A 22,456-nucleotide genomic window follows, 5' to 3' on the forward strand; every position below is an offset into this window, starting at 1 on the left:
TTTTTATGATTGGAGGCCCTCATATACTTAGTTTGACACCCAAAATTTCCAGTTATTGCGAAATACTCCAAACTTCAAAAACAAAAATGTCATTACCCCATTCTCTGACACCATGTCATCAGAACTTTATCAATAACTTCACATCTGATTGAGACACGGATATTCGTCAGTCATTTATTCGATCGATTGAAGCGGATGATTCATGCGCTTGGCAGTGAAGCCATTAAAATAATTGCTTGATGTTTGACATCCCATACATAAATGATATGCGTAGTTTGTTATTCTTTTTGCGTCGCGGGTCTGTTGCTGCGTCTTCTTGTCACTCTTTTTTGGAATTCCCCACGATCTGCGAGCAATCGCACATCAGTGAGTGCCAGAAAAAGAGCAATGATTTCAACTGTTTGATAATGAAGTTCTGATTGGAAACTAAAGAGGTGTTATGATGGTATATGAGAGAAGGGGAGGGTAGGGGAGGCAACGCAAAACTCAAACATCAAAACAACAATCACTCAAGGTGACCTTAATTTGTTGGCTCACTTTGTTTACCGTTTGTTTTTATTTTCAATTTTTTGTTTTGCCGTTGGCGGAGTCTTCTTTTGGAGATATGGCAGGAGATACCCCTCCCTTCACGGGGTAGCAGAAGTACGCAGAACACGTGTTGCCATTACAAGTGGCCAGTAGCCGCAAGAAGAGTACCGCTAGTGAAATTTTGAAATCCGTTAAAGTGATCATCAATGATGATGACAACGATGGCGATGACGATCATCGTTCACCGCGCAAGGGCCGGCAGTTAAAATATTGTCGCATAACAACCAACATCATTGAGGCTTGTGGGCATGCGCAACCCATCCACAGAAGAAAGGCGAGATACGAAACGAAGCGAAAGAAGAAAAAATAACAAAAACATTACCTCAACGTTTTTGGCATAGCAATGAGGAGTTTCAGAAGTATTCGGTGGTATTCCTCTTAGAGGCTGGGTGTGTCACACGGTCGTAAGCAAAACCCCCTCCCCCCTACCACCAAACCCAAAACTTCTCGTTCGTTCCAAAGCGACATACTTGTCGAAAGTGTGGGAAAGTAAGAACCTGAAAAAAAGTATGGGGCCCATGACAAGGCCATAAATTCTTTGGTGTGTGACTGGATGGATGGATGGTTCGATAGATGGCTGACTGGCTGATGGACATACCTACTTACCAAGCAATTGTCCACATCATACACACAAACATATGTCTGTATAATTGGTTATGTAGGCAAGAAAAAATAAAAAGAAATTACTTCTTTTAAATTGTCACTTATGTTCGGAGTGTCTGTCCACTCATGATGGCCTGCACGCGGTTTATCAACACCAACGACTAAAAACTCAATCTATCCATCCAAGTGGGCAAGTGGGTCCGGGATTGTGTGCCCAACTGCCTTGACTCTTAAACACTGATCCGTTGCTGGTCATTTGATATGCCTGTCGCATTCACGAAGGCCGTCGTCGTAACCACCTCTACTCGCCTGAGTGTTTGGTGGCCTCAAAAGGCATGCGGCCATCTATTTGTACTTCTCTTATTTTTTGTACTTCTCTTCTTCTTCTCCGTTTCGAATCAGAATTAAGAATTATTAAATTTAAATGCCAATTGGAACGTGGTGCTGTAATTCCAACTTGACGAGGTAGGGTATCAGGTAAAGGGGAAATGTCTGTTTAATGAAGTGTATCCTAAATTGCCTTTATGAGATCTTCCAGCTATAGAAAACTTTCAGAAGGTCTTCTGGCCATAGAAGACCGTCAGGAGGTCTTCTAGACCTAGGAGACCGTCAGGAGATCTTCTAGCCATAGGAGACCGTCAGGAGATCTTCTAGCCATAGGAAACCGTCAGGAGGTCTTCTAGCCATAGGAGACAGTCGAAGGTCTTCTGGCTATAGAAAGCCTTCAGGGGGTATTCTAGGTTTAGAGAAGCGTCAGGAGGTCTTCTAGCTACATAAGACTCTCAGCAGGTCTTCTGGCTATAGAAGATCGTCAGGAGGTTTTCTAACTATAGAAGACCCTTATTAGGTCTTCTAGCCATTGAAGACTCTACGGATGTTTCCTAGGCATAGATGAGCATCCGGAGGTTTTCTAGCTATAGAAGAGCATCAGACATCATCCTACAAGATCGTCAAGAGGTCTTCTAGCTAAAGAAGACCGTCAGGAAGTCTTTCAGAACGTCAGGAGGTCTTGTAGCTTTAGATGATCGTCTGGAGGTCTTCTAGCCATAAAAGACTGCCAGAAGATCTTCTAGCCATAGGAGACCGTCAGGATGTCCTCTAGCTATGAATAATTTTCAGGAGATCTTCTTTCCACGGAATACCGTGGAGGTCTATGAAGGTATTTTGTCTATAACAGACCAGCAGGAGATCTTCTGCGTATAGAAGACCGTCAGCAGGCCTTCTGGCTATAACAGACAATCAGGAGGTCTTATAGCTATAGAAGACCGGCAGGAGGTCTTCTGGCCACAAAGGCCGTCAGGAGCTCTTCTAGGCATAGAAGACCGTCAGGAGATCTTTTAGCCAGAGAAGACCGTCAGGGGGTCTTGTGGCCAGAGAAGTCCGTCAGAAGGTCTTCTAGCCTTAGAAGACCGTAAGCAGGTCTTCTAGCTATAAAAGACTTCTAGGAGGTCTTTTAACTTTAGAAGACCGCCAGGTGGTCTTCTGGCTATGGAGGACCGTCAGGAAGTATCCTAGCTATAGTAGACCGTAAGAAGGTCTTCTACCGATAGAAGACAGTCAGGAGGAGAGCGTTAGTAGGCCTTCTGGCCAGAGAAGACCGTCAGGAGGTCCTCCATTCTTAGTAGACTGTAAGGAGGTCTTCAAAACATAGAGGATCGTCAAGAGGTCTTCTAGCTATAAAAGAGGAGGTCTTCTATCTATAAAAGAGCGTCAGGAGGTCTTCTATCTACAGAAGACCGTCACGAGGCCTTCTGGCTACAGAAGACCGTCACGAGGACTTCTGGCTGCAGAAGATCTTCACGAGGCCTTCTGGCTATAGAAGATCTTCAGGAAGTCTTCTGCCTATAGAAGACCGTCAGGAGATCTTCTGGCTACAGAAGACCGTCAGTAGATCTTCTGGCCATAGAACATCATCGGGTTGTCTTTTATCAGAAGACCGTCAGGAGATCTTCTAGCTATAGAAGACAGTCAGGAGGTCTCCCGCCCTAGAAGAGCATCAGGAGGTCTTCTGGTCATAGAAGACCGTTTGTGGTCATCTGGATATAGAAGACTAGGTAGAGAAGAGCGTTAGGAGGTCTTCTGGCCTTGGGAGTCTTCTATATCTAGAAGACCTCCTCAGGGTCTTCTGGCTATAGAAAACCGTCAAGAGGTCTTCCAGCGACAGAGTACCGTAAGAATGTGTTCTAGACACAGAAGATCATCAGGAGGTTTTTTGGCTTTTGAAAAAGGTCTTTTAGATATTGATGACCATTAGGAGATATTAAAGCTATAAAAGACCCTAAGAAGGTCTTTCAGCTATAGAAGATTCTCAGGAGCTATAGAAGACCCGCAGAAGGTCATCTAGATTGATGTAGAAAGTCAAGAGGTCTTGTAGCCATAGAAAACCCTCAAGAGGTCTGAACTTAACTAATTTCTAAATAAACCTATATTTTCCTATCAATTATTACCCCTCCCTCGTTCCTTATGTTTTGATGATTTGTATGCCCATTTTTTTCTCGGATTATTATCACCAAGCGTAGCTATGTAAATCTAATTGGTATTTTCTTGGTTGGTTCTATGTTACCGTTCCAATATGAATATTAACCTCCCTCCTCCCCCACTCCCCCTCTAACATAAATATTTCCAATTTGAATTTAGTCGAAAACATATCTTTCCAAATTGAAAATTTCCCACTTCGCTGAGAAATGTTTTGGTGGCGCCCAATGCATATTAATTTGCGTGTTCGGCGTAATTTTTACATTCTTCTCGAATTTAGAGGTTAGCCAGCCGTGGCCGGAGTTGACACTGCGGCAATTCAATGAAAAAAGAAAGAAAAAAAGAACGGCAAGAATTTCATTAATTGGTGGATTGCTGTTGTTGGAATATAATTGTTTTGTGTAGAAAATTATCTCCGCTCGTAAATCTTTTTTGTAGAGATGGCTTCTAGAGACAGCAACAGGAGGAGGTCATGCGTCAATCATGTTGCTGTAATGGTGGTGCGAGTTGGAATGCGTTGTTTAGATTCATAATTTTCTAAAGATTTGTTGTGTTTCGGTTTTATGAGTTACGAGTCGTGCCCATTTTTATTTTGCCATTCGGGTTCGAGCAAATGGCCAAGTGCAGGCATACCTGCCACGGAGAGTGTGTCATGCGCCAGCTGCATTTCACTTTGCTGCATTTGCATAATTTTTAAATAATGGAAAAATGTATATTATTATTAATTTTAATAATAATAATAATCAATAATCACCTTACGGTTTATTGATTTCCCATTTTTTATGGGCGTTGCGTGTATTCACGTTTCGGACATAACCTCAAAAAAATCACAAGGGGTCTTCTAGGAGGTGTTAACTGTTCACAAAGTGCTTGAATTAATTGGAGGCATCACACATAGAGAATTTTGATGTTTTTGGTTAAAATGCGTGACTAGTTATTGAGATTTGTTGAAAAAAAAATATTTTGAAATTCTAGCCTCTTGATGGCTTCTATTGTTGAAAGGAGGCGAGGGAGACATTACTAATGATTTGAGTGGAAAATTAATTAATTTCCCCAGTTTAAACTATGATAAGGGTCCCTTTGTCCTTCTGGCATATTTAAGTAGCCGTTTTGACTATTTTTGGCATATTTAATTGTTAATAAAAAAATATTATTTTGAAATTTCAGAACCTTCCTTAAAAGGAGTCATTATTATGACTTGAGAGGAAAATTAATTAATTTTTCTGCTTTAAAATATGATGAGGGTCCTCTTTATCCTTTTGGCATATTAAATTAACTGTTTTAAAAGATGATAATTTTATTTTATTTTTTGTTTTCTTATCTTTACAGGTCCTGCTTATCACCAGCAATCACGAAGGCGGTAAGTCCATATCATTACATTTCATTCATTTTTAATTTATTTTCATTAACATCGAGGGTTGATATCCTGCATAAATTGCTACTGTGTGCCTTGAGAGGCAAAACATTAATTTTTTGGAAGATCATTAATAATTCCAGAAGGGATAATAAGTCATTAGTCACTCTCTTTCGAAACTCCAATCACGATAGTTTTATTACTTAGCTTAAGAAGATTAAGTTGTCTTTTTAATGCGGGTCTCGTGTAGACTCAAATGCCTGTATGTGAAATGGAAAGGTTATTCAAAATCGTATAACATTAGGAGAGGGCCTACGATAAGGAGAATATACAAACGATATAGCTGGCAAGTAATCTATAGTTCTATCGATAGGTTTTTTCCTGCGCCAATGTCGACTGACACTTTTTACACCCGATTGAAATCGAGAACACTAATTATAGGAAATCCTCAAGGAGGTCTTCTAGTTATCTCCATCTAGCTGTAAAAGGCCCTCAGAATGTCGTCCAGGTTTAGAAGACTGTCAGGAGGTCTTCTAGATATAGCAGTCGGGAGGTCTTCTAGCTATAAAAGACCCTTGAAAGCAATAGAAAATCCTCAGGACGTCTTCTAGACTTATAAATCCCTCAGGATGTCTTCCAGTTTTAGAATACTGTCAGGAGGTCATTTAGGTGTAAAAGGTCTTAAGAATGTCGTCTAGCTTTATAGCATCGTCAAGGAGGACTTCTAGTTATCTCCTTCAGCTGTAAAAGTTCCTCAGAATGTCGTCTACCATCAGGTTTTCTAGATATACAACTCAGGAGATCTTCTAGCTACAAAAGACCCTTGCAAGCTATAGAAAATCCTCTCAGGAGGTCTTTTAGGTATATAATACCCTCAGAAGGTCTTCCATTTACAGAATACCTTCGGGAGGTCATTTAGCTAGAAAAGGTCTTTAAAAAGTAGTTTGGCTTTGTAAAATCCTCAGTGAGGTCTTTTAGATATAGGATACCTTCAGGACGTCTTTCATTTACCAAGGAACCTCAGGACTACTTCCAAATACAAAAGACTTACTGGAGGTCTTCTGGCAGCTGGAGAAATCAAAGAGGGTTTTTAACTTCAAAATAATTTTCTAAGAGTCAGAGAAGTCTTCCTCTAGGTCTTCTATGAGACGACCACCTTCATTTCTTCTATGAGACGACCTCTTTCATTTCTTCTATGAGAAGACCTTCCTCCAAGTCTTCTATAAGAGATTTCCTCCAGGTCTCCTTTGAGAAAACCTCCTCCAGGTCTTCTTTGAGAAAACCTACTCCCCGACTTTCTTTGAGAAAACCTCCTCCCCGACTTTCTTTGAAAAGTCCTCCTGCAGGTCTTCTATGAGAAGACCACCTGCGGGTCCTCTATGAGAAGACCTCCACCAGGTCGTCTATGGGAAGACCTCCAGCAGGTCGTCTATGGGAAGACCTCCAGCAGGTCGTCTATGGGAAGACCTCCATCAGGTCTTCTATGAGAAGACCTCCTGCAGGTCTTCTATGAGAAGACCTCCTGCAGGTATTCTACGAGAAGACCTCCACCAGGTCTTCTATGAGAAGAAGACCTCCACCAGGTCTTCTATGAGAAGAAGACCTTCAGCTCTTCTATGAGAAGAAGACCTCCACCAGGTCTTCTATGAGAAGAAGACCTCCACCAGGTCTTCTATGAGAAGAAGACCTCCACCAGGTCTTCTATGAGAAGAAGACCTCCACCAGGTCTTCTATGAGAAGAAGACCTCCACCAGGTCTTCTATGAGAATAAGACCTCCACCAGGTCTTCTATGAGAAGAAGACCTCCACCAGGTCTTCTATGAGAAGAAGACCTCCACCAGGTCTTCTATGAGAAGAAGACCTCCACCAGGTCTTCTATGAGAAGACCTCCACCAGGTCTTCTATGAGAAGAAGACCTCCACCAGGTCTTCTATGAGAAGACCTCCACCAGGTCTTCTATGAGAAGACCTCCACCAGGTCTTCTATGAGAAGACCTCCACCAGGTCTTCTATGAGAAGACCTAGACCAGGTCTTCCATGAGAAGACTTTCTCCAGGTCTTCTATGAGAAGAAGACCTTCAGCTCTTCTATGAGAAGAAGACCTTCAGCTCGTCTATGAGAAGAAGACCTTCAGCTCGTCTATGAGAAGAAGACCTTCAGCTCGTCTATGAGAAGAAGACCTTCAGCTCTTCTATGAGAAGAAGACCTCCTTCAGCTCTTCTATGAGAAGAAGACCTCCTTCAGCTCTTCTATGAGAAGAAGACCTCCTTCAGTTCTTCTATGAGAAGAAGACCTCCTTCAGCTCTATGAGAAGAAGACCTCCTTCAGCTCTATGAGAAGAAGACCTCCTTCAGCTCTATGAGAAGAAGACCTCCTTCAGCTCTTCTATGAGAAGAAGACCTCCTTCAGCTCTTCTATGCGAAGACGACCTTCAGCTCTTCTATGCGAAGACGACCTTCAGCTCTTCTATGCGAAGACGACCTTCAGCTCTTCTATGAGAAAACCTCCTTCAGCTCTTCTATGGGAAGACCTTAAACTCTTCTGTGGGAAGACCTTAAGCTCTTCTAGGGGAAGACCTTAAGCTCTTCTAGGGGAAGACCTTAAGCTCTTCTATGGGAAGACCTTAAGCTCTTCTGGGGGAAGACCTTAAGCTCTTCTATGAGAAGAAGACCTTCAGCTCTTCTATGAGAAGAAGACCTTCAGCTCTTCTATGAGAAGAAAACCTTCAGCTCTTCTATGAGTAGAAGACCTTCAGCTCTGCTATGAGAAGAAAACCTCCAAGTCTATTTCAAGGTCTTTAGGGCTTCTTATGAAGCATCTTGAGGTCTTCCCGTAGAAGACCCTGAGATATTTATATAAAGACATAAGGCTAGAAGACTTTTTCAATGGTTTCATCAAAATTCGGCTTTGACTTTTAAAAATATCCTTCCATTCGCTTTTCAAGTGCTCCAATGACTCATATTCTCTTCCTAAACTCAAATTTAAGATTTTACATCCGTTAAAATGTTATGGCATATTATTGTCTACGACGACTACTACCATAACAAGGATGATTCACCCAATCTTCCTGAAAATGTCATCCTCTTGTCGCTTGGTGAACAGACAGACATTTCGAATCATATTTCTATATCCGCTTTTAAATTTCCATGGAAAACGGTTAAGGCGATGATGATGATGACACTGACGCTGACGCTGAAGGTTGTCATCGAAAACCAGTCAAGAGATGAGACCAGGAAGGTGGTGACCAATTTATATGCAAAACGACCATGAAGACTAACAGGCATGGGAAGGAAGGGGGAGGAGACGAAGGAAGAAATTGATGGCTGGCTGGGTGCCTCTTCAAGTGTGGTTGGTTGGACAAGAGGCCACATGACACCGCGTGGCATTGCCGGTCGGTCGTTCACTGTTGTTTGGTTTGGGTTAAACGTTCTTGTAACTTGTGGCAATCATTTGTTGATAATTCCGTTCTGCCTTTCCTTTTGTTGTTGCGGATGGTTCGCTGCATTCCTGCATGCTTGCTGGCTGGCTAGCTGACTGACTTGGTAGCCCAGGCATGTAAGTGATTCCACGAAACCTGGAGGTGATGAAGACTGAAAACAAAACAAAACAGAAATACAACAAATGACAACCAGCTAATAAACATGTCGCGATTATGACTAGCAACAACATCACCAAGAGCCATTGACAATAATGTTCCATGGAAAGAAAGGCTTTGGCTTTAATCGGGTCAAATTTATATTCGAAAAAAAGTTGTTTTTGTTTTCTGCTATTGTCCTCTCTTCTATGGAAATTTGATTTAGAAATGAAATTCTTTGAAAAGAGCAGATATTTTTCTTGCGGTGCGGGGGGCTAATTGTTTGGTTTAATCATAAATTGGGATTTTTATCGTTACGCTGTCATCATTTCGAACAGAACAAGGGTCATCCGGTCGGAATTCTTTCTAAAAGCGAGGTAGGTTTTATTGGTTATTAATTGGTTCATAATTCATGTTAAAAATGATGATCATAATTAGATCGAATACTTTTCACCTCATTAGGTTGATATTAGGGCGAGCTTAAGGGGCGGGGAGGAAACAACAAGATTAGTATTGTGGGCACTCACTCCCCAGTTTCGAAACTAATCCCAAACCAAACAGGTTTTCATGAGTCTAAGAAATTCCTAGGGATCTCCTGAAGTAACCACGTTTTCCAAAAACCCTACACTTGACTCAAAAAAAAAAAAAAAACATCAATGAAAACCAAAATTTCCTGGAAGGACACAAAATCAACAATTTCCTGCACTTGTTAGATGACAAGGAAAAAGGAAACTAGAGAAATTTTAAACAAATTCCCCGAAATTCACAAATGACACACACACACAACCTCCATTAATCCTGGCCAAACCAGCCATTGCACACAGGATCTGGGGAAACTCAATCGTAACACTTGAGCAGCGAATACCAGGGAAATAAGGAAAACAAATCCTTTTCTCTTTCCTCTAAACATGTTGAGACATGTTAACCCCTCGCAACACACAGACATGCTAAAACACATTATTGGAACAAGTGAAGGGATAGGGGACATTGTCATATCCTTGAAATCCTTGTGTGTGTCTAAATAAACAAAACTTGAATGAATCGATTGGAAAACCCCCGAAAGAAAAACACGTTCCGTCCGGACATGTCGTGACATTTATAAGGAGTTTTATCACTAAATTTGTCTGGAGGAGTGTCTGAAATCTTCGAGAGGAAGATGAGACAGTTTTATGATGTAAGTTTAAGTTATATCTTGTTTTTCGTAATTAAATATTAGGGAAAGTGTATACTGTGGTGCCTGTAGAAAGCTATAGAATTCTTCTGTGAACTGTAGAAGGTATTCTCTGTTTGATGGCCTTTAGAATACTTCTGTAAGTTTCTCTACCCAAGAATACCTGTGGTAGGTCTTCTTTCTTTGGGAGTCCTGTGAAAATCCAATTGTCCATGGAAAACCTGGTATATATTGGATCCTTGCGTAAGGTCTGCTGTTCATAGAAGAGAGTGGGTATCTTTCATATGGAGTGCCTGTGGATGATATTTTCTTTAAAGAAGGCTTACAAGGTGTCTTTGTTTGAAAGACCTGTGGAAAGTTCTCAATCTTTAGAATCCAGATTTTCATTTCATTGAAGAGCCATCTGTCTTAAAAACGCCATAAAATTCTTGAAAAGGGGGCCTATGCTTAGTTTTCCACATGAAGAAGGCCTGTTCTGTCCACAGATGACTTCAGTAAGGTCTTAACCAATCAACCTCCTGTCATATGCCTAAGGAAGTTTTTATTTCTGTAACAAAATGGTAAAATGTCTGTAATGTCTGCAAAAAAAAAAAAAACGTCATACTATAAAAAATGCTATGGTAGGTCTTCTTTCAGAGAGGTCCGTGAAAATCCCTATCCTGACCAACAGAAACACAAATTTTCTTAACGGAACAGAATTCAGCCTGGTATTAAAGTTTTCTTAACAAAAACTCCAATTGAGCTGCACTGAATTATAGTTTCTCCTTTCTATAGAAGTTTTTTCTTTCTATAGAAGTTATGTGGAATTCTTTGGGCGAGGCTTCCTCTAACAAACATAAGACCTTTCACATGCCTTTTGTGGACAAAATACATTCCACGGATCTTCTAGAGAACCTATAGAAGGCCTTTTGTCCCAAAACACATGTGGAAGATCTTTTGTCCATTTTCTTTTTCTAAAAACTGTGGTATGAATTATATTCATAGAGAACCTGCATAATGCCCTATACGGACAGAAGTTTTCCTGTTCAAGAAAGTCCAGTGTAAAATATTCGCTTTATTTATAAAAAAAAAAACTGTAAAACCTCTTCTTTCTATCAAAGAGCTCTCCTCCTTTCTGTCGTCAGAACTCCTGTTAAGGGTCTTCTCTCTACAAAAGGACATGTTAACTATATTCTTTTTAAGTAAGCCCTGTGGAAATTGACTTTAGGAGACCTCTCGGCATTGAAGAACCGTGAGATATATTTCTTCGATAGAGAATAAATCGGTCAAATGCTTTTGGCAAATCTTCTCTCTATTATAGCCATTTGGATGTCGTTCTCTCTGTATAAAAGACCTATGGAAGATTTTCTGCCTTCAGAAGGCACGTGAAATCATGTGGAAGATATTTTGCATAGGCTTTTTAGGCTCTCCAAGAGTAGAAGACTCGTAGAGGTATTCTGTTTATATAGTTCTGGTCAAAGAAGATCTTTGGAAGACCAATAAGAAATCCTTTCTATATAGAAGTTTTGGAGTTTTCTATAATTGAAAGACCACTTTCGGGGAATCTGAAGCCTCTTGTTCTTCTGAAAAGTTTTCTGGCTATGGAAAAACGTTGGAGTTCTTTTACCCATATGAGAGTTCTGGAATGTATTCTGTCAGTATAAGACCTACAAAAGAGATGTGAAAGGACTTTTTTTTATTAAAGATCTGTTTTTATTAGCTACGCTTGGTAATAATAATCCGACGAAAAAATGGGCATACAAATCATCAAAACATAGGGAACGAGGGAGGGGTGATAATTGATGGGAAAATAGAGATTCATTTTGATAATAGTTGACGATCTTCTTAAGCTAAATGACCTCCTGACGGACTTCTATGTAACTAGAAGACTTCCGACGGTCACACATAGCTAGAGGACCTTCTGACAGGCTAGAAGACCTGCTAAGGCTAGAAGACAATAGACGACATTCTACCGGTCTCCTATGGCTACAAAATCTCCCTCCTGTCTTCTACAGCCAGAAGACCTTCTTACGGTCTTCTGTAGCTAGAAGACCTCTTGGCGGTTTTCTATGGCTACTAAAGAAAAAAGCCCACCCATAGACTTCTTAGGGTCCTATTATAACAAGATGTTATTCTAGAAATCTTTTGAGTCAATAGAATACCTATAGAATTAGAAGGCCTTCAGAGTGATCTATATTTATGGGACTACTAAAGACCATTATAATATCTTCCTTCTAAAGAAGACCTGTATAAGGGTTAATATCGTCTTGGTAGTGTATTTTTTCTGTAGAAATACCAGTTCTATCAACGAATATATTTAATAATTAAAGTCGTCTTTGAGTGACATCTAACCGATCTTCTATAGACATCCGACTGCTCTTAGCTCTGATATAAATAAAAAACCTTCTTTAAACCTCCTGCAAATACTACCTTCTCATAGATCTTCTCCTTCTATAGATACAGATCCTGTTTCTTGCTTCGTGTATTTTTGATATCCTTGAAAATGTTTGTAGATTGAAGATTTGTTAAAGATTTTTCATATGTAGATACAATTTAAAAACGTTTTTCGGGATATATGACCTCATGGCGGTATTTTATTGTACATCTTCTACTGAAATCCTTCCACAGGTATTTGCTTCAATAAGCCTTTAAAACGTAGCTCAGATATATTAAAAGTTCTCAAATGACTCGAAGGTCTTTACAGGGTCTTCTTTCCATAGAAGACCAACAAGAATCCTGAAATTTTTTGAATACCTATCTATCAAAGTTCATATCTATCCACCCATATTCGTCAAACGCGTAGATGTTTAGGTTTTCAATAGATTTCAGGCATTTTGTTGCTTTTCTTCAGAATGTCTTAATGAGATTTCCCAAAAAAAAGATATGCATACATAAATAGTAGAGTGCTGAGGGTATATACCTGTCACCAAACCGACCAATACTTTTTAAACAGTTTTTTTAAAGATTGCCATAGAAGTCTTTTGCCTATTTCAGGTCCGGGCAGAGAGTCGAACTTGTAAGTCGTAAGTGTTTTTGATACGTTTTGGTATTCAATGTTCCTGATTATGAGTATTTAAGGCACGCATGCGTTCTTTTGCCTGGCCCTGGTCTATGGCCCTTTCATTATCTATTGAAGACATATGAAGGTATATCCATCGAAGACCTTTAAGAAGAAAGCTGGCTTTTGTCCTTCAGTCTATAGGAGACCTATTTTCTTCTTCGATCCATAAAAGTCCTGGGAAATGTTATTTTAAAGGATAGAAACCCATCTTTACATCCTCTGTGGATGGGAGATTTCTTTTTGGTGTTCTATAGATATCAAACGACTCATAGATCTCCTTTAAGTACTTCACCCGCAGTAGGTCTTCTATAGAAGAATTACAATGTGTCGATAGAAAATTTATAAAAATTTCGTAATTTGTATAAAGCATTGTACTGATATTATTTACATATATGACCTCATTCAAGTTGTTTTTTTTTTCAATTTTAGGAGCCCAGAGGATATATATTTCGGACTTCATATTCGTCCTTGTTTCCAGACAGGACCTTATTTGAGTAATAGAAGATTAAAAGTAGATCTATATTCAGGCGACTTTTTATGGTTCCATGGACCCATAAAATCCTTTCTTTTGGTCTGCGGTAGACCGACCTTTGTTTGTATAAGAGATCTTCCAAAGATCAGTTGCTCCACACGGCGTTTAAAAAGTCATCTTTAATGGTATACCTTCTCTGGGGCTTACATAGATGTTAGATCTTCTATTTCTCGATACGACCTTTGATTTCTTTTTTTTTTTTTTTTTGAAAAAAAAAACCCATAAAGATCTCCCAAAGAAAAAAAAATATTTTTTTTTTCAATTAGTAATAATATATTTTTTAAAGCTTCTCAATATTTGTTGTTGTTTTATATCACAAAGATTTCTTAACATATTAGAAATATTATTGTTTTTCTTCTTCTTTCTTTCTTTTTTTTAATATCATTATCTCTGGACTTAAGACTAAAGGAAGACATTGTAAATCTATTGTAAAAGTAATTAAAACTTGAACCATTTTTTGTTTTTGTGCTGTTTTCGCCTGCCGCTGATTATCACAATGAGGTAAAAAAATAAAGCTTTTCCGTGAGTTTAAGTAGACCTCCCGAGGGGGAGACTTAAGCCTGGGCCCAACGATCCTGGAACTGCATCAATGGATACTGATAATTGCTGTAGCAGTAGGCAGGTTGTACCAAATCCTCATCAACAGATGGCATGATGGTGCTGGTAACCGGTTGCAAATTTGTGGTCCAGAAAAAGGTACCGGCCTCGGTGCGGGCAAAACGTACCGGAACATAGATATCCAAATCATCATCGTCATCGGCGTCCTCCTCACACATAACGGCCAGTTTTTCATTGGCGGCATTATCCTCCAATTCGGTGAAGTATTGCTGCTGTTCGGCCTGCAAGTTGCGATAGTTGTCCAAATTCTCAAAAGAATCGGCTGAGGAGGTGGAATTGGTATAATTGCTGGAACAGATATCACACTGGCAAATTTGTTGTTGTTGATGATGATGGTAGTGTTGTTGATGCTGCTGATGATGTTGCTGTTGCTTACTTTGCTTCTTGAAGAACGTCTTCAAGACCTTCTTGATACTGTAGGAAGACTTCATTTTTTGTTTGTCGTTGTTGCAAAGTGCTACGAATTTTTCTTGTTGCTGTTGTTGGCACATTGTTTAAATGAATGAGTTTTGATGTTTCTTGTGTTGAACACGAATTGTGAATGAAGTTGAAATGGAAATGCAGCGGCTTTTATAGCTCGCGAGGCGTTGTGCATTTCCTTTCCATGGGGCACAAAAACCGAACATGAACATGCACTGGCACACTCAGCACAGTCAAAAGGGAGAGAGAAGTACAGCCAACCAACCAAGCAGCCAGCCATGCTCATGCCCATCATCGTTCTCAAATTACAACAGGGAAATAAACAGCCAGAGAACCAGAAATGCACACAAGAACAACAACAATTGAACACTCACAACCCAGGGCACAAGTGTGGCTGGCCTCACCCCCAAACGAAAAAGACACACAACATAAAACTTCCTTTGGCCCAGGCAGTGCAACACTGAGAGAGCCTTAGCTGAGAAACAAACAACCAACCAAAGAGTAAAAATAACCCCCAAGATTGGTTATGGAGAGCGCGAGAGAACTTCAAATGGGCAGGTCCGTCTTTATGTTCTGTGTTCGTTTTGTGGTTAAGGAAGGGACTTCGAGTCGAGCTGCGTTGAGCGTTGATTCATTCTCGACCGATTTGTTGTTGTTGTTGTTGGTGGTGGTGAATTTTAAAATTCATTCATTCACAAAACAGGGATCTTGATATTCGTTTTTGTTGCTTCTGTTGTTTTTTATGTAGTTGCTGTACATTTTTATGAACCCTTGCTTGGCTGGCTAAAGGCTGGCTGCTCCTCGAGAACACATCGAAAAGTGTGGGAAAATGTTTCAAAATATCGTGCATGTTTTTTCATGTTCATATCGAGGGGTGATTCGGAACAGTGTTCTGAATTTGGAAAAAAAGATTGATAAAAAAAATTATATTGACGAAGTTCGAAAGCTTCAGTCGGAATTCCGACTTTATGGAGGGCCGTATCTTGCATATAAGACCTATATATTTAATTTTTATACCAGATCTAATATCTGAAAAAATAATACAAAATGTGGGCCGGTGCTGTCCGAAATGGTTATTATTCTGAGGTTTCTTCGAGTACTCCAACCCGTGAGTAAAATCGAGCAAATTGGAGCCCTGGAATGAAGTATTTTCAAAAAAGTACTTCAGAAGGTTTTCTAGCTACAGGAATTCTTGTATCCGCAGAAGTCCTGGAGGAAGGCTTTTCGCTTCACACGATCTATTTTTATCTGCACAAGACCTTCTTGAAGAAGAATTTTAGGATATCGTCTGTCCATAGAAGTTAGTAAGGTGATATTATAGAATATATTTAGATATTTAGGAGGTCTACCAAGATACTTCAGGGGTTCTCCTGTTATTAGAAGACCTTTCTGAAGGTCTACTGTCAGTAAAGGAAAACTTTCGACAGCTGGCATATGGAAGATCTTCTCTTTATATATCGCCATATATCATTTCAAGGAAGTTAAGAGATCTTCTTCAGTCTTAAAAAAATATGGGGTCTTTTATGGACAAAAAACTCATAGATGCTCTTTTGTCGGTCCTTTTTGTTGTAGGAGACCTTCAGAAGGCCTTTCACCCATAGAATATTCAAAAGCTTTTTCTTTCTTTCTATCTTTCTTTCTTCAGAAGTTCTTTGGGAAGATATTCGTCTATAGAATTCTTTCAAATGTCTTTCTTTACATTGATCGTCTTCCATTGGTCGGGTTTTCACTTGAAAAAGGCCTAGAAGATTCAACGGAGACTTTCAATGAGCCATGCGAAGGCCTGAAATGGGTCTTGTGCCTTGAGGAGGCCTACAGGAATACTAAAACACTTTTAGGAATTATTTTGAGCATACAAGACTTTCAGGATTTCCTTTTCTTAGAGAGTATTTTCAAGAGGGTTTCTGTCCATATGGGAGCTTCAGGAGAACTATTTTCCATAGCTGTACTTCACCACGTCACTTTTTTCATAGGACACCCCCAGGTGGGTATAAAAGACCTGCAGGATGTTCTTTTTTTCTTGAGAAAACCTTCAGGAGATATATTTTCCATATTAGCCCTTGTTCTATAGGAGGTCCTTATTCTATAGTATCGCCTGTCCATGGTATACCTGTAATTTGTCTGTGAAAGTACTTCAGAGGGTTTTTTATTTTCTCTCTAGAAGAGTTACCGGAGGTCTCCTATTTATTTCCATTGGAGGAGACTAAAAAAGTCTTCAATGGAAAATGAAAGACCACTAAACAACAGATGACGATTGGAGACCTATTTGGAACAGGAGTAGTTAAAGGTATTAATAAGTAATAGGAGACATTTTAAAATCCTCAATTTCCAACAGGGCACTATTAGAGGTCTTCTATTGCCACTAGGAGACTGTTAAAGATCTTTTATTGCTGATTGCTAAACGTCTGTCGTCAAGTCCTTTTACTTTACTATTTTTGAGCTGGAAGTCCTCCACGGTTATGGTACTTGAGGTCTTCTAATAAAGCGCGTCCAATAGCGTGTCCTTGAGGTCCTTTAAATCGGAAATTGTTCCTTAAAGTCCTTTAAGTTCACGATTCTAGTCGTTTAGGTCATCGAAATCCACGATTTTGTTCGATGAGATCCTTAAAATCTCCAACTGTTATCCTTGATGTCCTTTGAAGGCACACTTTTGGTCTTTATGGTCCTTTTAATCTACAACTTTGGTATTTGATGTCCTCTAAATCTACGATTTTGGTTCTTGAGGTCCTTTATATCCGAAATTGTGGTTCTTAAGTTCATTCAAATTGATCGTTGAAGCCCTTTAAATCTATTAGTCCTTGAATTGCTTTACATCCGGTCCTTTAAAAACCGCCATTTTTCCCTTAAGGTCGTCTAAACCCACGAATATGTTCCTTGAGCTGCTTTAAATCCGCCATTTCGGTTTTTTTGGGTCCTTTAAATCCTCGATTTTTATCCTTAATGTCTTTTCAATCCCCGATTTTGGTCCTTGAGATCATCTAAACCCACGACTGTGTTCCTTGAGTTGCCTTAAGCCCATCATTTTGATCTTTAAGGTCCTTTAAATCCTCTATTTTAGCCCTGGAAGTCCTGTGAATCTTCACCTTTGGCCCTTGTGTCCTATAAATCCACATATTTTGTGTTTGACATTTTTACCATGAAAATCCTCGAAATCCACTTTTTTGATCCTTGTGGTCCTTTGAGTTCACGATTTTGTATTTAAGGTCCTGCAAATTGCACGTTTTCGGTCCATGAGTTATTTATATCCACCATTTATTGTCAAAAAATCTTTCATATCCACAATTTTGGTCCTTAAGGTCCGCTATACACAAGACTATGTACCTTGAGTTGCTTTAGATCCACCATTTTGGTGTTTGAGGTCCTTTAAATCTTCGATAGTCGTCCTTTGATTGTTAGATTTTGGCCCTTGCGTCTTTAAACCCAGATATTTTGTGCTTGAAATTTTTGTCATGAGAATTCTTTTGGTCCTTCGGGTCATTTAAATCTACAAATTTATTCCTCGGATTCCCCTTCCCGATTGGACCTTTAACGTTCGCTTATAGGTAATAAAATTTCTTTGAAGGTCTCCTTTGTCTGGCCTCCTATATATACCAAATTAGTTTATCACTTTTTCTCTGGAATCGGCACACTGTGCTCCGATCCCCTTCTCAAGTGGTTATTGATAAATGTTTTTAAGGCTGTCCTTTTTTTCATTTCACTCATGATGTTGTCTGACTGTATCCTTCCCCCTTAACTAAATGAAATTAAATGTTTACTTTTACTTGACAAGGCAAAGCAAATGCGTGATGCGTTGTCGAGAGAGAGGAGAGAAGGGGGGAGAGAATAGCCCACATCTCGAAAAAAATCGGCAGGTGTTGGCAAAGAAATTTTCTCATGATTTTGAAGTTGCAAGTTAAACCCACAAAAAAACTGAGGGGAGATTGTTGTTAATACTTAGTGTTCGGTTCAATGTCTGGTTGTGTTGGATGGCTGACTGGATGGCTGAGTGTCTGTCCTGTCCCTTGTGGTTGCTGTGCGTTGTTTTCGTAACTTTAAGGATTACGGAAGAGATGGTGTTTTTTCGTGTTTTCGTATTTCACAACGTAATGTTGTGACTATCCTCGTTGCAATAAAAACAACAACAACAACATTTTGTGTTGTTAAATATTAATTTGAGATCCCTTGAGAGGATATGGCTTTTTGCTGCTATGTTTCCGTGGGAAACAGAGTTTTCTCAACATTCCCACGCATTCGAAACACTCGAAAATTATATGATGTCCTTCCTGCATTGTTATTATCCTGTTGCTGTTAAAACTCCTCAGCTACTGGATATTAATGCAGGAGAGGAGATTGTTTTGTTAGCAAATGTAGGACAATGAGGACAGACTGACTGACAGATAGCATTTAATTTTATCACATTCAAATTGGACAGAACGAAGTGAGGCAGAAACGCAGAAAGAGATGGCGAGGGAGGAAGAGGCCTTTTGGGTTTTAAGGAGCAACAGGAGTTTGGCAACAAGTCAGCATGCTTTTGGTGCTGGGTGATGGCAGTAATTCAGGCGGCAGTGAGAAGAGAGCTATAAGAACAACAACGGCATCATCATGACTTGGATGGATGGTTGGTTGGCTGTCTGTCCGTCCTGGCCTACCATCAATTAATACCTCTTTATTATTATTACTGGACTGAGGCAGGGAAATTTGTTGTAATTTTGTTTTAATGGCAGGGGGTATTTTGTAATGCTGCTACAACATGGAATAACATCATCCTAGGGAGAGACAACTTTGGAGGAGGTGGAGGAGAGTACATTAGCCGTAAATTGTCGCACTTAATGACAAGTGCAACAACTTGGTGTTGGTGTTTTGTTGTCGCCAGTGTTGTTGTTATTACATTTGTTGGCCATGTGACGAAGAAGCTGAAGGGCTGGAGTGTAATGACTCCTGGGGTGGGGTCTTTCCCAGGCTTTCTCACAAACAACAGCCCTTGTCGAAGGCAATGACTGGCTGGCTGCACTTGTTGCAAGATTGATGCTGATGTTATTGTTTTAGTTTTTGTTGTTTATGTTGTTGTTTTAAGATCTTGTGTTAATTGAGTGACTATTTTTAATTGTTGTTATTTGTTTGGCATTTTGTTGTAATTTGGTGTCTGTGTTAAATGGAGAACATTTAGTGTTGTTTGTTTCGTTTTCTGGGTGGGTGATTTGAATATGAGCAGTGTGTGTAGGGGGCCAACGAAAAGCCTGGGAAAAAAATGTTTGTTGGACTAAGACAAAAAGAGTTTTCTTAATAGCCTGGGAATAGCAAATAAATGGTTTTTGGAGAAGATGTTTTGAGGTATGCCAAGACCTTAATCGATTTCTGTGGGAACCTGATAATCACACCATTAAATCCACGATTTTTGTATTTGAGGTTTTGGAGAAGATGTTTTGAGGTATGCCAAGACCTTAATCGACTTCTGTGGGAACCTGACGTCCACACCTTTGTATCCACAATTTTGGTATTTGAGGTCCTACAATCCAAGAATTTGATCCATGAGGTATTTTAATTCCACCATTTTTTGGCAAGAAGATCCCTTATATCCACAATTTTGGTCCTTGAAGTCCTTTAAATCTACGATTTTGGTCCTTGAGGTCCTCTAAATCCTCGATTTTTTGCCAAGATGATAATTCATATCCACGATGTTGGTCCTTAAAGTCCTTTAAATAGTCGATTTTGGTCCTCTAAACCCCTTGATTCTTTGTCAAAGAAGATCCTTCATATCCAAAAATTTTGAACCTGGAAATCCTTGAAATGACGTCTTCTAAACGAACAACTATGTTCCACCAGTTTGGTATTTGAGGTCCTTTAAGTCCTCGATGTGTGTCCTTGAGGTCCTCTAAATAGATGATCTTTGTCAAGAAGTCATTAAAATAGAAGATTTTGGTCCTTGAGGTCCTCTAAATAGATGATCTTTGTCAAGAATATCCTTTATATTCACGATGTTGGTCCTTGAGGTCCTTTAAACACACGACTTGTTCCTTGAATTGCTTTAGATTCACCAACTTGGTCTTTGGGGACCTTTCAATCCTCCTTTTTTGGTACTTGAGGTCGTTTGAATCCACAATGTCGGCCCTGCGGTCCTTTTAATCTACTATTTTAGTATTTCAGATCCTCTAAATCCACGCCTTTGGTCTATGGGGTATTTTTATCCACGATTTTTTTGTCAAGAAGATCCTTCATATCCAAAATTTTGGACCTTGAAATCCACGATTTTTGTCCTTGCGGTCCCCTAAATAATCGATTCTTTGTCAAGAAGATCCTTCATATACACGATATTGGTGCTTGAGGTCCTTTAAACTTGAATTGCTTTAAATTCACCAATTTGGTCTTTGAGGTCCTTTAAATCCTCGATTTTGGTACTTGAGGTCGTTTGAATCCACAATGTCGGCCCTTGGTCCTTTAAATCTACTATTTTAGTATTTGAGGTCCTCCAAATCTACACTTTCGGTCCATGAAGTACTTTTAATACAGGATTTTTTGTCAAGAGGATCCTTCATATCCAAAATTTTGGTCCTTGACGTTTTTTAAACCCACGATTTTGGTCCTTGAGGTCCTCTAAGTCCACGACTATGTTCTTTGAGTTGCTAATATTTGAAAAATCCACGCCTTCGGTCCATGAGGTATTTTGATCCACGAGTTTTTATCAAGAAAATTCTTCATATCCACAATTTTGGTCTTTGAAGTCCCGTAAATTCACGATTTTGGTCCTTGAGGTCCTTTTGGTCTTTGAAGTCCCGTAAATTCACGATTTTGGTCTTTGAGGCCCTCTAAATCCACGACTATGTTCCTTGAGTTGCTTTAGCTCCACCAGTTTGGTGTTTAAAGCCCTTAAAATCCTCGATTTGCATCCTTGAGGTCCTTTGAAACCACGATTTTGGCCTTGCGTCCTTTATATTCAGACATATTGTGCTTAAGTTTTTTTGCCACGAAAATTCTTCCAATCCACGATTTGAAATTTTTTTTGGTCTGTCTTGTTGACAGGAACGATTTTAGGTCAATATATGTTTTATTGAGAAAGACAGATGTGGATGTCGTCCCTATCCAATATAAGGTCTCAAGATGTCTTTCTTGGTATATGGAGATATTTCTCCTGGAATAAAAAAAAAACAGAAATGTAGGGAGATCCGTTGTATGACCAAACAGGAGACTATTAAAAGTCTTGTACTACTGCTGAATTTTAATAGGAAATCATTCAAGGTTTGCCGATGGGAAATCTTTAAAGGCCTTCTGTTGTCACTTGGCCACATTTCTATAGGAGAACATTTATCATCTTCTTTTTCAATAGGAGATCACAGTCCTCTACGGCCAGCAAATTCTAGTTTGAAGTCTCCTACTGCCAAAAGAAGATTGCTAATCTTGCCATTGGTAGGCCGATCAGTTATTGCCGATATGAAACGATCAAATAATTTTCATTGCCAACTTTTCAGAGACTTCGGTTCCTGAGTTCTATTAAATCAATGATTGTTGAAACTCTTTATTTCCACAATTTTGGCCCTTGACAATTTTGATTCTTTAGGTCCTTTCAACTCACGACTTGATCCTTTAGTTCCTTTCAATTTACGATTTCGGGTTTTGACGTCATGTAAATCAACAATTTTAGTCTTAAAGGACCTTTTATATATAAAATCTCGGCCCATGAAGTCCTTAATTTCGCGATTTTGGTCCTAAAGGTCTTCTAAATCCACCATTAAGTCCCTGAATTCCTTTTAATTCACGATGTTGGTCCTTTAGGTCTTTTGAATCCCCGGTTTTGGGCATTAAAGACCTTTAAATTTACATTTTTTGTCGTTTTGATTCTTTAGTTATTTGTATCACCAATTTTGGTCATTGATCTCCTTTAAATCGACCATTTTTGTCCCTGACGTTACTTAAAATGACAATGTTGGTTCCTGATGTCTCTAAAATCCTACTTACAATATTTTGGTCCTTGATGTCTTTCAAATCCATGAATATAGTCCACAATGTCCGATTGTGATCATTAAGGTCCTTTAAATGCACGATGCATTGGTTGTTATTATCCTTGAGGCATTTATATCAGCGACTTTGGACCTTGATGTCCTTTAAATC

At 39.4% G+C, this 22,456-nt stretch overlaps 1 protein-coding gene and 1 long non-coding RNA gene across 2 annotated transcripts in view; one reads left to right on the forward strand and one right to left on the reverse strand.

The window, feature by feature from the left end:
- LOC131800637 (uncharacterized) overlaps positions 1 to 22,456 on the forward strand; it is a 207,739-nt gene that overhangs the window by 142,520 nt on the left and 42,763 nt on the right. Inside the window, exon 3 of the long non-coding RNA XR_009341479.1 lies at positions 4,996 to 5,026. This is a non-coding gene — a long non-coding RNA (uncharacterized LOC131800637). The remainder of the gene's footprint in view (positions 1 to 4,995; positions 5,027 to 22,456) is intronic.
- LOC101891833 (enhancer of split malpha protein) lies at positions 13,701 to 14,529 on the reverse strand. The gene has a single exon (XM_011296079.3). The coding sequence runs from the start codon at positions 14,443 to 14,445 to the stop codon at positions 13,891 to 13,893; it is 555 nt and encodes a 184-aa protein (XP_011294381.1). The 5' UTR covers positions 14,446 to 14,529; the 3' UTR covers positions 13,701 to 13,890.

Source organism: Musca domestica, unplaced genomic scaffold (assembly GCF_030504385.1).
Source record: "Musca domestica strain aabys unplaced genomic scaffold, Musca_domestica.polishedcontigs.V.1.1 12, whole genome shotgun sequence".
In the NCBI taxonomy this organism is placed as follows: Eukaryota; Metazoa; Arthropoda; class Insecta; order Diptera; family Muscidae; genus Musca; species Musca domestica.